The 17,335-nt window shown below is 41.1% G+C and overlaps 1 protein-coding gene across 9 annotated transcripts in view; it reads left to right on the top strand.

The window, feature by feature from the left end:
* The window catches only part of mef2aa (myocyte enhancer factor 2aa), a 70,124-nt gene that overhangs the window by 10,876 nt on the left and 41,913 nt on the right, over positions 1 to 17,335 (top strand). For all 9 annotated transcript variants that reach the window (XM_042411085.1, XM_042411091.1, XM_042411089.1 and 6 more), the window contains one exon: positions 14,834 to 15,052. In XM_042411085.1, the coding sequence (XP_042267019.1) occupies positions 14,999 to 15,052 (54 nt within the window). In that variant the 5' untranslated portion in view covers positions 14,834 to 14,998. The remainder of the gene's footprint in view (positions 1 to 14,833; positions 15,053 to 17,335) is intronic.

The following is a 17,335-nucleotide window of genomic DNA, read 5'->3' as shown; positions in this document are numbered from 1 at the left end:
GGGCATTCATACAGTGTTGTCATTGTAGCTCCAGTCACTTAATCCCAGCCCTCTATAGTGTGACTGTGATTGTGACTGAGGTGTTGAGTCTGCCCGCTGTTTGTGCGTCTGCCCGTTTGTCCTCTCCCTCTCTCCCAGTCCACTTTCCATCTGTGTGCCATGGGCTGCAAATCTAGGTGAAAATGGTGTAGTGTTTCCAGCAGTTAGCTGTCGCCAGCCTGTATTCATGTCAGACTGTGTTCTTGATTTTGTTTCCCTCCTTCCCTCAACCTCTGTCGCTGGTCCAACTGCCAGGGGTGTTCAGAGTATATTTGGGGGTTTTGAGGGAGGGTGGGGGGCATTCATCATCAACCATTGGCCCTGAGACTCAGGACCAGAGGCTATCGGCAAACAGTTTGACTGAAAAGATTCCTGGAGAGGCGAGCAGCAGGGCCTGTGGGGGTCTCTCTCTCTTTCTCCTTCTCTCTGTCTGTCTCCCTCTTTCTTTATCACAGTGTTTGCACACAGTGTTCATGTGACAGCAAGAACACATCATCTGATTTGGGAGAAACTGTGGGCTGTAGCTGCAGAAATACCCCTCAGATTATTTGCTCAGTGAATGCCGTTCATTGATGTCAATAGATTTTCGATTTGAGAGACAATAGAGAGAGAAAATCTCTCTCTTGTTTCTCAAATTATGTGTTAAAACAAATAATTTACAAATCTGATTCAGAACGTGCACTTATTATTCAAAATGAAAACCGTCTCTCAGTGTGATGTTACAGGAAACTAATAACTTTTTACAAAAGCGAATTTCACACATTTACCAGCCACTCCGAGTCTGCATGTGTCACTCAGTGTTTACAGAAATTAGCAGTTATTTTATTTACATGAAATGTGTCAATAACAGGCCTCTGTGAGATCATTACTAATTCTATGACATAAAATTGTAAGAAATAAAAAAACAAAAAAACAATGCTACTTCAACTAGCCCCTTTTACTGTTGTTATGACTCATGGCCATCCTCACTGCTCAGATTGCATAAACCTTTATGTAATGGAACACTGTGGGAAAGAGGCATCGAGTGGATGATAAAAATGGGAAGAGAAAATCAAATATTTATTCTGAGCTTTTTTTCCCATTAAAATCAGACATTTTCTCAAGGCACACAGTAACTATAATCCTAAACAATATGGACTACATGTATATGTACCAAAAACTGTTGTCTTTCCACAGCGCTTACTATTTATTTAATAAATCTGCCTGCTGATCATCAAACACTAGGGGAGAACTGAATATCTTGAATCTCAGTGTCTAATCTGGATCCTCAGTGTTTCCAAAGATGTGTTGAGATCGGGTAAATGCGCTGCTGCTGAGACACATTATGCATGACGTCCCTAATATCCTTACACTGTGGATTCCCCCTGGAGGAAGATCTTGGTTCATCTTTGCTGTTTACCATTTCTGAGTTGCGGTCTGCGCAACATCAAAAGGCTGCCATGGCACTTAACACAGCTCGCAGGGTTCCTGGGAGGGTGGGGGACTGTTGCTCCCTATGGTGTTGGCATTATTATTGTTCCCTGATGAGAAGTCCATCTGATGATAGACAACCATGCAAATGGACACATGCCATTGTACCATGCCAGACCACAACACCACATTGTAATGCTATGCAAATTTATAAACCTCTAGGTCCGTGCATGCATTAGTTTGTTGTTTTTTTGTGTTTGTGTGTCTAAGCGTAAGTGTTGCTCCTTCCTTTGCCCTTTCAGTTCACAGAAAATGATCTGACAAAGCAATAAAAGACAATGAAATGGTGAAAATTGAGAATAAAAGTAACTCAGATATATCACATGTATCTTTCTCAGCAAGAGCAAAGTGTGACACAAGTGTTCATCCATAAAGACTGCTGAATACTGATGTTGTGCCGTGTCAAGACATTGACTTGTTAAACTGACATACTGTCATAAGGAATGTTGGTGATGGAGGGCTTTTGCTCAGAGACATCGTTTGTTAAACCAATGGCGTTAATATGAAGTGAGTAGTTAGCCATTAGTCTGTCAATTGCATTTCATGGATATAGCATGACATACTGTAGATTGGCTGATTAGAAATTATTTCTAAGGGTCAAGAGGTGAGCCTAATAGAGAAGTTTCTCAAGTCACAATAATGCCTCACTCCTCTGACAAATACTGTAGCCCATGGATTCTCAAACTTTTTGGGGCCAGGGACCCCTTACAGGGGAGAAATTTTTCCAAGGATCTCCTCATAATTGTAATACTGATTAAGCATATGCTTACTACCATTTGTACTTAGATGCAATTGGAACTAGGGCTGCATGATATTGGAAAAAACTGGCATTGCGATATCTTTTTTTTCTGCAATATATATTGTGATGGGGGAGGGGGGTGCTGATGAGAACTCGGGACTCAGCAGCCAGACATTTCTCTGTTCTCTGTTAAGGATGTCTGCCACTATAATGAGAATAGCTGGTCCACCTTAAGTGAGCCTGGTCAGTATCCAATGGGCAGCTCATTTATGCTCCGTCACAAGAGGCTAACTTCGGGGCTAACCCCCTTCATTTTAATCAGCAGGTGGCAACTGTTTAACTTCACCATCACCATCACCGGGATGAAGTGCTGCTGATAACAGGGATACACGCATACTCATTATCTGTGACAGTAGCTGTGTCGCGTGCATGTTTACAGGCAGGTGATACTCAGACTCTGCATGCACAGCAATCAGTTTGCTATGTGCTCTGGCGAATGGTGGCACTTGATCAGTTTATCAAACAACCAAAACAGGCAGCGCTCATTTTCAGGTTTGCGGTAGGTGACTAATAGGGCCTGTTTAGGTTGTTTGATAAACTAATAAAGTGCATCCCTTCACCAGAGTACATCAACAATTGTGGCATGACGTGTTTGAGTTAATTTGTCTTACTTGACATTGCTTGTCCTGCAATGTGACTATCGCACATGTGCACATCACGATGTTGATGCTGAAACGATATATTGTGCAGCCCTAATTGGAACTATTTGTATTCTAAAACTTTTCAACCTAAATACGTCAGACCTGTTTCATAGTGACGAACAGAAACACGTTTCAATTTGAATCATGTTAAGGCCACATATATACTTTTAAACAGAGGGCCATTTTATTCAAATTGCATTTGGACTCAACTTGACAGAATTTGTCCTCCTGGGCACCTCCTTGAAGAACAGAAAATCCTCCAAAATGTTCCATTCCCATGGATAGCGAACCAAAACAATCAACTGAGCCACACTGACAATGTCTGTTGATTCGTCCAACTGAATAGAAAATTGCTCACAGGAGCGCAATCTATCCAGTAGCTGTGACTGAATATCAACCAAGAGTTCTTCAGTTCCCCTCCTCACGGTGTGATTTGAGAGAGGTACAGCTTTCAGTTAATTGGCTGCCTCTATCCCAAGCATAACTGCACACATTTCAAATCCCTCTGGAAGTATTTCTTGTGCAACTGTGTGTGGCTCCTTTTAGCAATCCGTTGAGCCACCAAATAAGAAGCCTTCGGTGGGCCAGGTTCACCATCCGTGTTTTCTGGGGGGTGTACTCCTCCCTCTTTCGACGGAAAAATTCTTCTGTGTTGCCCTCAAATTCCAGGTGCTTTGTAATCAGATGTCACTTTAGCTTGGCTGGCTTTATGGTTTCGTTTGCTAACACCTGAAGACACATGACGCATTTTGGTCTCCCATCGCTGTTCTCAATAAAACCAAACGATATAACTGTTGTCATATTTTCTCAATTTAGTTAGTTGGGGCTTAGCATCACTTGACGACGTGGGCTGTCTCAAATATTTCTCCATGCTTGCCAGCTAGCTAGTTAGCCAATAAGCCAAGCTAAGCAGCAGCAGGAATGATTTGTTGTGCCCTGAGTGAAGTGAGTCATTCATGACAGATTGATGTGATATGTCCCAAGGCACTTGAGCAATGGAACAAATGGAGCAAATGCATCCTTATTGTTCAATTCGGAGGAGCGAAGTTATGGTTTTGCTACTCCACTTTTTGTCTTTTTAAAAATAAACTTATCATCATTAGGGCTGGGTGATTAATCAAATTTTATTTTCAATCACAATTATGGCTTCCAACGATTATGAAAACAAGATAATTGAGATAAAACGATTATTGTGCCACACTCCGTTTTACAGTGATGCTCCCGTTAGGTCTTGTGTTATAAATCCAGCACCCACGGCTCCGTTACAGTGGTTTGCTTTCACCCCCCTCTAAAAGCCCAAACTCACTCTCAGCCAGGCTGTGGCATGCTTAGTTCATCTCACTGCGGTCAACTGAACCATAGTTTGCGAATCCGTGCTGTTACGGTACTGGTGCTTGGAGCGGCCAAAAAGGACGAGAGTAGCATTTCAGCGATCCTTTCTTACATTTTATATACCAAATAAAAACAACATTATAATACACATCATATATCAAAAGTTAAAGTCTATATATATTATATTATATTATTATTATCATATTATTATTATCATAAGACATTTATTTTTTATTTGTTTTTTGGCTGAATTACATTTAAAGTTCAAGGAAATTCAATGTTTCCAAAGTCAACGAGTAACTGTGTTAAATAATCGTGATGTCAATATTGACCAAAAAATTATGATTATGATTTTTGCCATAATCAAGCAGCCCAAATCATCATACATTCGCCGCAACCAGGTGATCATATTTATGCAGCCTGTGTCAATGATCATTTACCTATTTTCAGCAACTGACAAAAACAGGTAATAAAAAAATCACACAGTTTTGGACCATCCTTTGAGTTGGTTCAATCAAACCCATCACCGATCATTTGCTACAGCATGTTTTCGCTGTCACTCACAGTCTGTCACAGGAGTCTGACTGTTTTCAAAAGTGAGAAACATGCCGTTTAGCTCAATTGCGATCATTGACTGAAAATAGAATGTAGGAAAAGATAGGCTAGCATGTGTTGAATTAATCTGCTTGGCCCACTGACTCCAGCTAAACTTTACATTAGTTAAAAGTAGGATTATACTGTTGCCGAAATGCCGAACTGGCATAATGTTTTTATAAAAATAATTTCGAATATGAAACAGACATTCTTCTAATAATCATTTCTTGTCCTGATCCACCCAGTTACATATTGTATATGTTCTTGATACATTTTTGGTTTTCATAGTTTCCTCAGTCTAATTAATCTAGACTAGTGCAGTTGGCTGTTTCTTGACTTAATCCAAGAGGTTAAGTGGTGTAGAAATGAAGGAAATTTGTTTTAAATTACAATCTTATTTCTGGGGGAGGACCCCCACACCCCTGACCAATTATGTATATTTTGAACTTTGCTCCCCCATTTTAAAACATAAACAGATGTCCACTGATGTGTCACAATCATATCAGAGTTGTTATTGGCCCAAAGCTAACAGGGGTAGGAGTAGTTACATACCGAAACCCCAGATTCTATGAGTATAGGTGTACTTGTTTTATTGCACAGCTTGGCGCAATTAATTTATTTTGCGGACACCCTGGCTATGGGGCCCCATGTTGATAACCACTGCAAACAGGAACTGAAACTCTATTGGCCCCATTTTGTGCCTTTCATGTATTACCATTACATTTGTGTGAAAGAGCTAAGTATCTGATTTTCTAATAAAGTAAATATATGGTGATCTTTGTAAAACCTAGAAGGTCGTTTCACAACACTTATGTTGTGAAGGTTTTTCCACAGTCCTCAAAGACTCTTTTAACCATCTGGATGATTTTTTTTGTCTGCTGCACTATTTAAAAGATTTTTAATCTGCTTTTCAAATTGCGACTGTATTTCATAATATGACGTGTCCTTGCTCTTTTTGTGAAACATAAGAAAATGTTAATATTTTGTATGAAAATTATTGGAAAGTAACAGCAATAAATGTCAATATAACTGATACAAAGGATATGTAAATTCCATCTTTGGATTAGAAAAAAGCGCAACTTGGGAGACGTGTTAAAAATCTTTTTTATCTTGTAGCAGATGGAATATTTTTTTATCCAGATGGTTAGAAAACCCTTTGAGGATTCTGAAAATACCTTCAGAACATCAGTAAGTGTTGTTAAATAACTTGCTGGGTTTGTAAAAGATCATTGGGTATTTATTTTTCAGAAAATCTGATGCTTAGCTCTGTGACTCAAATGTAATTGTAATACATGAGAGGCACCAAGCAGGGCTAGTAGGACACTATGGAAACTGTACTATATGTCTATGATTTCTCAGTTGTCAAGCGCATTCATTTTTAATGAGACATAATTCATCACCCTACTCGTGCATCAAGGAAGTTATCATCATTTTCTTTGTTCAAAAAGTTTCACTCAAATATGCATCAAGGGATTTACCTTGAGAAGGAGTAGCTTTTCTACATGAAATGGATATAACTGTTAGGAGAGGGTCATCTCTTTATCCTTGAGAAACTGAGAATCCATTCATTGGCTGGGCTCGAAAACCTGACTGACGCAAATGGATCATTGGGAATAGAAGTGTCCCAGCAGTAATTATGTTACAACGCCGCTGCCGCACACTACCACAGAGGTGGGATGGGATGGGTGCGGGGTGCTTCTTTTAGTCTTGTTTCCCTTACATCTTTCCAGATAGTTAACACAGTCATACTGTCTTCTCTCTCCCACTCTCTCTGTCTGACTCTCCATCCTCTTCTCTCTCGCTCTTGTTGTCTTTCTGTCTCTCTTTCATACACACACCTGCTATCAAATCCAAACATACGAGAAGTGCAGTGGAAAGTTTCTGACTAACATTTATCCTGTTCTGCGAATGTCTCGCCCCTTTGTTGGATGACTCTTAAAGTAATGAAAAAGTTGGTGGCTGATCATGTCACCTATTTGTCACTGTTGTCTTCCTGGCCTCTGGATCCCCGCTGCCTTGAAGCTAAAGCAAAAAAAAAATGTCTGTTTCATTTTTTTCCTGCTATCCAGGGCTCTGTGGCACTAAGTCAGTTAAAAAAGAGACATGAAATTAATGTAATGTCAATGGCGTTTTCTCATGAAACCCCAAGGCACTTAGTCAAAGTCACCTTGCATAGTCCTCTCATCCCCTGACAGTACTGTGAGAGTGAGATGGAGGATGTCTGTCTGGTAGTGCTGTCAGCATATGATGTCCTTTGGTTATTGGTTGTTATATCCACTCATCGTCATTCAGATTTTGTAGATTGGATACATGTCCACTATTTATCTGAGGAGCGACTGAATAATGTGGCCTACAGTGAAACATTTTCTCAGTGAGAACAGGTCCTTCCTGTGGGGTTTTCTTTCCTTTTGATGTCATTTTGGAGGTGCTAAGTAGCTTTCTGTCTCTTGGTCCCTGTCTTACAGCACCATCCCCCAGCCCAAGCAAGGTGCTAGCAGCATGGAGGATTGTTTGAACTTGCATTGATCCAATGTGGGATTACAGCTGGGTCATTGGAGAGTTGGACTGAGCTACCAGTCATCAGGGCAGATTAACCACTCGCTGTCTGCTTGGCTGCCATTTCAGTGCAGGCTCTCACTGCCGGCTTTGTTACTGTCCCTACTGTGCAGGTCACTGTCTCCATTTGAACAATACATTTTTATATCTTAGTTGATTGTGTTAGGTTCAGACTGATTCAATATGTGGAGAAAACATTGCTTAATGAAATAAGACAAGAATGATGTTTGACGACCTGCTTACGTGGCTTCAAACCTGTAAGCAATCTACTGAAGATTTACCAGTCTTGAATTTACAATCTGACTATCTCAAGATTGTTGCCTACAGGGTTTTCTTTTGTGTGAACCATATGTATTTGATTTTCCTTCAACACCTTCAAGGTATTCATATCATAATAATTTTACCCACCTCTTTAAATGTTATTTAAATCATTCTCCGTTACAAGAAACGTCACCCCAAGCAATGCTTTACAGAGGAAGGGGAAGTGCTGCAGAAAGTACATGTTTTGCAGACTACTCCACCTCTCTCTACATTTCTCAAAGCCTCCTTTTTCACTTTTTTGTTCGCATGCCCTTGCGATAGCTCTTATTAATTATATCTCATTAGTTGCCTTGGAAACTGAGGTGAGGGAATGTATAACAGGAGTTCAAAGAAAGAAAGAAAGAAAAAGAGAAAGGAAGAAATTATGAGAGATAGCGAGAAAGAAAGAAAGAAAGAAAGAAGGCTGAAAAAAAAGCGTTGTAGAAAGTGGTTGTTGAGGGATCAGCCGTGTGTCAGATTAGCATCAGGAGACATTAACACTAGTGATGCTGCTGGGGCCACAATCCTGCCTTTCACTGCTGGAGAGGGAGATAAGCGCTGTTGCACAAAAGGGAAGAGGGAGAGAGCGTGAGAGGGCTGGCTTGCCTCCACTCCCCTCTGGCCAACAGCCCCATTTACAGGTACAGCACCTCCTGATGAAAGCAAGAACAAAGAGGTGGATGTTCATTTCCCACTGCGCTGGTGTCAAGGCTCCATTGAAACAAATCGGTAAAACTGTGGATTTAGGCTGCTTCACTTTGTGTCTCTAGTCTGCCAGAAGCTAATCATAACTGAGCCAGAGTGTTGACACTCTGAGTTTGATACACTTAAGAACGTTGTCAGTGATTATTTCACAGAATCCCCATATCAATTCACATCAGATTACTGTGTGAGTTGCAAGAAATGTAGTTCTGTCATAATGATGTTGTTTCAATGCACATTAACTTGTGTTGTGAGAGCTGTGATTCATTCTTACGTAACCGGCAGAGTGTTTGAATAACAAGGAAAGGTCCCTGCCTACTAATTGTAAAGTGAGTGGCTGAGAGCAGCGTGTGCACGTCGTCCAGCCAGTGTAATGATCCTTCCAGTAAACATAATAAGCACACAAATTGAAGCCACAAGAGATGAGCTTCTGTTGTTGTTTAGTCTCGGACTTACAGCCAGGACCGTAATAAGGGGAAGGATCAGAGGGGAAGGGTGTCCCCAAGGTGGTCCCTCCCTTTCTTCCTCCTCTCCATCTCTCCAGCTCCCGCTGACTCCCCCACAGAGGGCATGCAGAAGTGTCCTGAATAACAGGAAGTGGAGGGGCAGGAAGTTGAGTCTTGTCTGCCCACGGCCTGTGGTAGGATACTGAGGCTAACGCTGCCTTGCACAGGAAGTGCAACTGTCACGGCTATGCTCAAGACTTTGGCTGCTGTCCATCACCTTCAAAGAAGTGGAGGCATGCTTGCCGCACATAGTGGGTGCTTCTGTAACGCAAGTCAGATAGGATGAATTTTCAAATAACCTTTAATATATTAGATTTCATTTGGATGCTTGAAGTGTGGAATGGAAAAGATTATAGTTGTGTAGATTTAGTTGATTCAGTTTATTAAACCACAAACATACAGAATAACATTGGCCACATTTTTTTGTTGATTAGGTGAACCCTGCAACATAAATCTACTATATTATTTTATGTTATCTTTTTATATAGGACAACAGGTGAGGGCGTAATGCCTCAACTTTGCGTAGAGTTAACACAGACTTACAAGCAGACGAGGGGAGGAGAATGTGCTGGATTCAGTAATTACACTGGGAATTGACCATGTTTTATTGATTGTGAAAGGGCCAGGTCTGTCATCAAGCCTCTCAGTGTCTCGATGGTCCGTCTTAAGGGAGGAGGAGGCAGACTGGCCCTTGACCAGTCTCACAGTGGATCAGTGCATCCCCGGTCAAAAACTACTGTAATGCTTATCTCCTGGTATAGATACAGTTAGTGCTGGGCAGTATACCAATTCCTTCAGTATACCGGTTTTAATTTCCCATACGATGTGAATTTTTCGTATACCGCCATACCAGTGCACAGCTGAAATAATTGCTGTAACATTTCAATACGCGGCAAAATATATAGTCGCCGAAGAGTGCTACGGTCTGGGCAAGCTGTGTAGAGTATTTTGAAAGGGGACCCCTTTTAACTGCGTAACCTTCTTACTAACGCTTATAACTTTATATATATTTATATATAACACAACAATTAATAGTAACCCACAACTGACTCTCATTAAGAGAGCAAAACACCATAGCACACAACAATTTGTTACACCTAAATAATTTGTAACACTAACAATTGTACATTTACAAAATTACACCCTCATACAGCATGCTGGGTACAGTTTGCCAGCTAGCCAGGTACGTTATTGAGATTCCAGAGATTCAGATTGAGATTTGAGCGAACAAGACCTTGCGTATGATGACGGTTATTGGGGCAACCTCTGTCAGCCTACTACTGCTTTACTGATTTTTACATGAATTGCTTCAAAAGTTTGTTTGTGAGTGAATGAAAGTAAACACAGGAACTATCCACTGTAGCAGCATTATGGTTAACTGCATAGTGAACTACATCCGTGGCAGTTTGTATGTCGGTTTCTTCACGTCTGAGGCTGTGGATAGCTCAGCGTCTCTTCATGCTGGAGAAGTAGTAACTTAGTAGATGAAATAAAATGGTTCATGTCTGCAAATTTCCAAATTGCAAGGGTAAAATGACAAGATACACACTGACCAGTTTTCATGGACTACCGCTGGATGATAGAGACTTGCATACTGTAATTCCTCACACACATAATTACGTGTTGTAATCGCATTTTTCTTGCCATGTGGAGCTGAACGTTTGATCCAGCGGGCCTCGCTCTTTTCTTCCAGTTGATTTTGTGGAGGTGAAACAATCTCCAGGATGAAAATGTTGATTAACGCTGTAAATCAATGTGTAGTAGTTACACAGCTTGGATTACTCTCATCTGTGGAGACTTCTAGATATAGATTCTGAGTCTGGCAGACAACAAAAAAAGTTTTACTCTTCACTAACTTCGGTAACCGTTACTGTACGTTGACTTTCCTGACTGTCCTGTTGCCCTTCTGCCTCCATTCTTTGTTTTCCTTCTTTCAGTTGTTTTATCTCCTCTCTGTGTACTCCAGCTCAAATAAATATGCTTGACCATTCAAAGTAAAATGACTCACAATCGTCCTCAGTCCATGGGACAATCTGTCATTGCACTTAGTTTTTTTAGTTTCCTTACAGTCTAAACCTCAGCCTCAGACATGTAAACAAACTGTCGTGTGCAGATGAATATTTGGGTGGTACAGTTAACCGGCAAACTGCCCCAGACATAGAGCTCTATACAATTAGCCATAATGCTGCTACAGGTAGCTAGTTCCTGTGTTTACTTTCATGCAGACTCAGAAACAAACTTTTGAAGTGATTCATGTAAACTCTATGTACTCCTGACAGTAGAAGAAGCCACTATAAGCCTATATAAAGGCCCAGTCTTGCAAAAAAAACAACCCCCCCCCCCCCCAAAAAAAAAAAAAAAAATGAAACCATGAAAAACCACCCTAATCTTAAAAAATACTGTGATACAAATTTTTGGTCCAACTGCCCAGCACTGGACACAGTATATGCCAAAACTGCATGTGTGTTTAACAGGTACACTAAGGCATGGCGTTGTTGTGTTAGACATGTCATATTGACTTTCTTTCACGCTGATGTGGTCGTTCCTATGGCGACATATTCTCTGCACATTGATTTATGTGTTACAAATGTTTGGTAAGCATCTTTCAGAAGTGCTGGACTGCTTTATATTAAAGTTGGCCAGGTGTATCATATCAAGGTCTTTTTAAAGAGAATAAGATGATATGCTGTTGTACAACGCGCTACAAACAAGGTTTGATGACCAAAACTATTATTTTGCCCGTCATCATTCACAGGATGATATATATGTGACTTATTGAGGTTGAACTTTTGCAGTAAGGTTCCTGTTTACATCGAGTACACAAGTATTAATGTATTGGCCTGCTCTTGCTTCTAGGCTCATTTTGCCCCCTTTACTTTTCTCTTTGTGCATTTATTTTTTCTCTCTCACACACACATAAACACACACACGCACAAAGAGCACATGATTTAGGCCATAAACAGTCCCGTTCTAACACTCAAGAGAAGCCGGAGTGTCACCTCACAAACTTGTACTCTGCTACAGTACAGACATTGTTCTCCTTTGTAATCTGACCATCTCCTGACATGTATATCTGGGTAGTGATGCCAGTTGAAAATTTCCCACTTAGTTCTGAGGAATGAAATTGTGTTATTCAATGCACAGTGAAGTATGTTGTGATATGATCAACCACAGTATTAGATTAAATGGACCCTGAAAGTAAGGTTTTGTCAGCAAGATGTTACAGTATAGCTTTTGACTAACTTTTGATGAATGTGGGCACTATGTTGACAGCGTGGCACACCTGCAGTCTGAAGGCCCTCTCAGCTTGTCATTTCATATCTGTGTAAGACAAATGTCATGACACAATCTATTATGCCTCTAGACTTGAACTGTCGTACTGTGACAGCTCCTCTGTATAAAGACAGGAAAGGATGTGTGCATGCATGCTTATGTGTGAGAGTGTCTCAATTCTTTCTGATCCACAGTTTTACTGGACTTTTATAAAATGAGCAAGGATGCAGTGTTTTAGAAGAGCAGACAGTTATTGTAGGTAGGACACACTGTTTACACTCATGTAGGGCTGCAACTAATGATTATTTTCATTGTTGATTAATCTGCTGATTATTTTCTCAATAATTTATTAATCATTTTGTCTATAAAATACCAGAAAATGTGAAAAATGCCCAACATAATGTCTTACAGCCCAACGTGAGATCTTCAAATGTCTTGGTTTGTCTGACCAATAATCCAAAATCCAAAGTTATTTACTTTACTATCATGTATGACACAAAAAAGTTTCAATCATATTTGAGAAGCTGCAGCAAATGTTTTGGTATTCTTGCTTAAAAAATGACTAAAACAATTATCAAAATAGCTGCAGATTAATTTTCTGTCGATGGAGCTCTACACTCATGTTAGATTGATAAAAATGCACACATTCACATAAGCACGCTTTCCAAGAACAGAATTTGTTGTGGTCAATTCAAACCAGTCTCAACAGATTATTACAGATTAGTCCATCTCAGATCAGCTCTCCTAAACCAACACTAAATTCGCTCACAGACGCACATATGAAACAATAGGATGCAGTAAACTAGCACATTGACAACAAATAAAGCTTTGATATAACCACTGATAGCAAATAGCAAACACACATACACCCCGTCACCAATATAGATCACACATAGTTTAAAACACACACTGAGAAATGATTATGTCATTATGCAAATAAAACACATTGCGGTGGCCTGCTATCTTTTCGGTTCATCATTTGTTGATTTAGCAACAAGCTTTGAGCTTATTTGTAAAACCAAAACTCTGTTTGAAATTTTGTCATGAAATCTGATGGAGAGAATCTCCTTTACCTGAAATGTACAAAACAAAATCACTGAAGAAATTCAAATTTCTATTATTTAAAGGCATACAGAAGTAACCCCTCTCTCTAGAAGTGTGTAGCAGTGTTTGTATCTATAGAGACTGTATTTTCAGTGGGTGTGTAGGTAGCCCAAGTCCTCTATAGTATACCTTTAAAATGCACACTGATTTATAACAGTGAGTTAACTGAATAAGTTGATATACCTATATTAATAAAATGTAATGGGTAAGAAATGATCACTTTTTGTAAATGACACAAATTCTACTTTCAGGGTGGAGGAGTTGAACTCCTCTGACCTCCCTCTAATTTGAACACTGCTCCGTCAATTTGTGTGTGAAATGGTGAATGAACAAGAACATTGTCATTCTCCCTGGCCTGTTGTGATGTGGTTTGGGGAAATTCTTTGCGGGGGTTCAGGCGGTTACTTTCCTGGCTCCCGCAGCCATGCGTGGGTAGTTAGCGAGGTGATCTCAGTCAAGTTTGCCTACAGTGGAGCCCCGATTCAGACAGCCAGACACCATAATGCCAGTCCATCTGTAACCCATAATGACTGTGTGCCACTGGAACTGGTCATTTTCGTTTTCACTGTCAATTCGGCCCCTGGCTTCCTCGCCTCACAACTGCTGACTGCATCTAATGGCCTGAGTTGTTAACCTTTTTACATTTGTACTCATAGGGGAGATGTAGTTGTTTAGACACTTTCTATTTGCTGGGTGTAAGTGATGGATACGCCTCCAGGGAGGGGGCTATATCTCTTCTTGTAGAGAAGCAGAGACAGGACAGAGTTAGATGTACCCCTGGGAACAGTGCAGTCTGAACCAATGGCCAGGTTACAATCTCATGTGAGAATATACCCCCCACCCTTCTCAGTCCCCCCTCCACCCCCCCACTCGGCTTTTCCTCTAGCCCAGGAGATTTCAACTACTGTCAACTCCAGACTGGGTGCTCTCTTAATCATCTTAAGAGCAAAGCTGGCATCAGGGCGGGTCAGCTCAGGAAGGGCAAGAAAATGTTGCTGCTCTGTCTCTGCAAGCAGGGGACGGCAGATCAACTTTCTCTATGAAGGTGGATGTAGTTTTGTAAAGCTCTATCAAAACATAGAGATTAAGTGAATCTAGTTTCATTACTCAAAATATAAGCTGCCAAACATAGCCTATAAAAGCTCAAACTATTCATCTATTCATCATGGTTTATGTCAGTAGCTGAACTATTTTTTATTATTTAGATTATTTTGGTGAATGTGTGTTACCAGCTCTTTTTGCTATTGTCTGAAGTAATGCATGAAATTATGTATAGTTCAAATATGGTAGCTGCTGCCCTGTAAGTGTGAAGCCATTGTTCAATGACTTCAGCTGTGGTTCAACAGCAGAGGAGATAAGGGCACAACATGTGGGTTTCATACTCTGAATGTGTTTGAGAACAGAACACAGAGCTTTCTGGTGCTTTGAAGTGCCTAAGGAGACATTGGTAAGTGTCAAGTTAACTTTCTGTTTTTCTCCCGCTCTGTCTCTGTCTTTCTCTTTCTGTCCTATTGCAGATCGTGCTGTGGTTTGCTGAAGAGCGAAGAGTGTATTGAGAAGAGTAAAAGAGTGTATACGAGAAAAGAGAGACTGTTGCACAATGTGCTAGGAGAGCGGTGGAAGACAGCGTGTTGTTTTTCTGATATTGTTGAAGTGTCAGAGAGACGGGAAAGGACGCAGCAATGGGGCGGAAGAAGATACAGATCACCAGGATCATGGATGAGAGGAACAGACAGGTGAGTGTCAGAATTTGACTTTGTACACATACAAGACAAACAACTTTTTTTAACTGTCAAAGGTTGAGCAGTCATATCTATAAAAGTTTATGTATGTATTGTAAATGACATATTTCTTGTCTTATTTCACAAGATCCTATTGTATCTTTGTTTTGCGTCTGTTTGAAAAAGGTCCGCTCTGTACCTGTCTGAAGGTTACAGTCTCCCTCTATTTCCCTTCCTGCCTTGGACCAGAGTTCAGCAGCTGTCATGGTGTGCATGGATCTAAACAGACATACCTCCCTCCCCAAAGTCCCAGCCAGCTGAACAGGGACCATGACATTTCTTTGTCAGTGCAGTCGTATTTACAGACATGATTCCCCTGCCACCCTGCAATTTCAGCCAGAGAACTTGATGAGGCAGCAGGAGCGCTGGGCTGCAGCGGGGGCCTCATGGCGTGGGAGTGAACTGAGGGTAGCAAGGAGCACAGCGGGCCGCCTGTGGCCTCCCCACACTGTAGGGTTTGTCCCCTGGCCTGGCAGTATGGCTGGGCCCCTTCGCTGTAGCCCTATGTGTTTGCAGCTGTTTGGTAGTAATTAGGAGCAGCCACTGCACCACAGCACCCTCTCATTTGCTGGGTTGGGTCAGCAGGACACACAGCACCCTTCTCTGCCTCGGCTACACTGGTCCCGTCTAGCCACAGAGAAGCAGAGAGCTGGAATTCACTCTGTCTGCTCACATTAAATATAAACTCCTAAACAGCAAAACACTGTACAAAACAGCCTTCGTCTGTTTGAAACAAGAATAACAGGCTTGGATATCTATAGCAGGGAGGCTGGGTCCATTTCTTTTTTAGCTACGTTCCCTTTGATTCAAGAGCTAAGTTGAGGAATGGTGAGCGCAGATTTTGACGAATTATACCAATTAACAAAGATGCGTAGTTTTCGCTTGGGCAAAATAGAACGCATCTTGTTAACGCTCCCTCAAACTATCATTTAGATTCCTTTACAGGTGGAGCAACATTTTGCTGTGAACACAGAAATATAATGGAGGTAGAGCTTTCTCTCCTGAGGGTTATAACATGATAGCTCACCGCACTAGCCAATCGGTACTCCAACCGTGTATCTGTCTGTTACTGTGAGGCTAGCAGTTCAGCCAAGTGCGAAACAAAAATCCACACTGTGGGCCAATTATCAGTATAACACCTGGCTCTGGGTGGGATCCAAACAGGAGGGCAGGGGAGGAATCACTCCTGGCTCATTTCTAGTATCTACACTGTATGCAATGACCTGTGACAGCAGAGAAAAAAAGGAAAGAGAGGAAATTACACGAAAACAGGTTGTCAACTGATCGCTAGGTGAGCAAGTTAACTCTTCATGTGATCCATTCCTTCTAGTTCATATGCGAAGGAAGTGAGGTTTTGCTCTCTTGTCTCACAGAAAAGTGGAGCTGCAGAGAGAGATATTGCTTATTATTAATGTGTCTCCCAAAGTCTAGTGTTTGCATCAGATTTTAAATGTCTCACGGTATAATTTGTGAGAAAGTTTATCAGCAGAACACAGGCATTTCAGCTTGCATTTAGTTGGTTTTAGCTGGCTCAGCAGAGACTCTGCTATGACAATAGGCTGCTGTGCTAAAATAAAGCTATGGTGTAAAGTGATGTATGCGTGTGTGTCTTTCTCTTTTTTCCATGGGCCATGAAGCACACAGTGCCATCTCCCTGGGGCGTGCTCCTAACCAAGGGGGGATAGCCATTAGCATATGGTCCCCATTGTCGGGAGACAATTTGAATCTTTATCCATGCTGCTCTGCTGCTAGCTATCCATACTCATAGCATTAAAATGAAAGTTGTTAAGTGGGCTAATTAGATAGTATTGCTCTACAGGATGTTGTGTGAGGACAGCGGGGACTCCTTGCATTATCACTGCAAGTGCTCTGGGAGGGCTGTTCACCTTTCAGGATTTATACCACAGCGTGGCACAGGCTGAGAAGGTCTGTAATTGCTATCAGGAATTGTGAGTGCAGTGTTGAGACAGGCAGTGAATTCAGCTGATATTTTTTTTTTATTTTGCTTCAAGTCATTACCAATAGTTAGACTTGTTAATAATCACAACACATTCTACAGTTCAAAATAATGAAGTGTATTGTACAAAAATTACAATTACAATGTACAATTTTGGCTTTATACACTGCCTTGTGTCCACATAAGTGTGTGTCTCTGCTGCAAGGTATACAGAATGAGACAAGAAGGCAGCAGAGGTCCTTTCATGCATACTGTAGGATGGTGAAGAGCCAGTTCCTGTG

Source organism: Thunnus maccoyii, chromosome 5, assembly GCF_910596095.1.
Source record: "Thunnus maccoyii chromosome 5, fThuMac1.1, whole genome shotgun sequence".
Classification (NCBI taxonomy): domain Eukaryota; kingdom Metazoa; phylum Chordata; class Actinopteri; order Scombriformes; family Scombridae; genus Thunnus; species Thunnus maccoyii.
The sequence above is the reverse complement of the archived record's forward strand: the minus strand, read 5'-3'. Positions and strand labels throughout refer to the sequence as shown.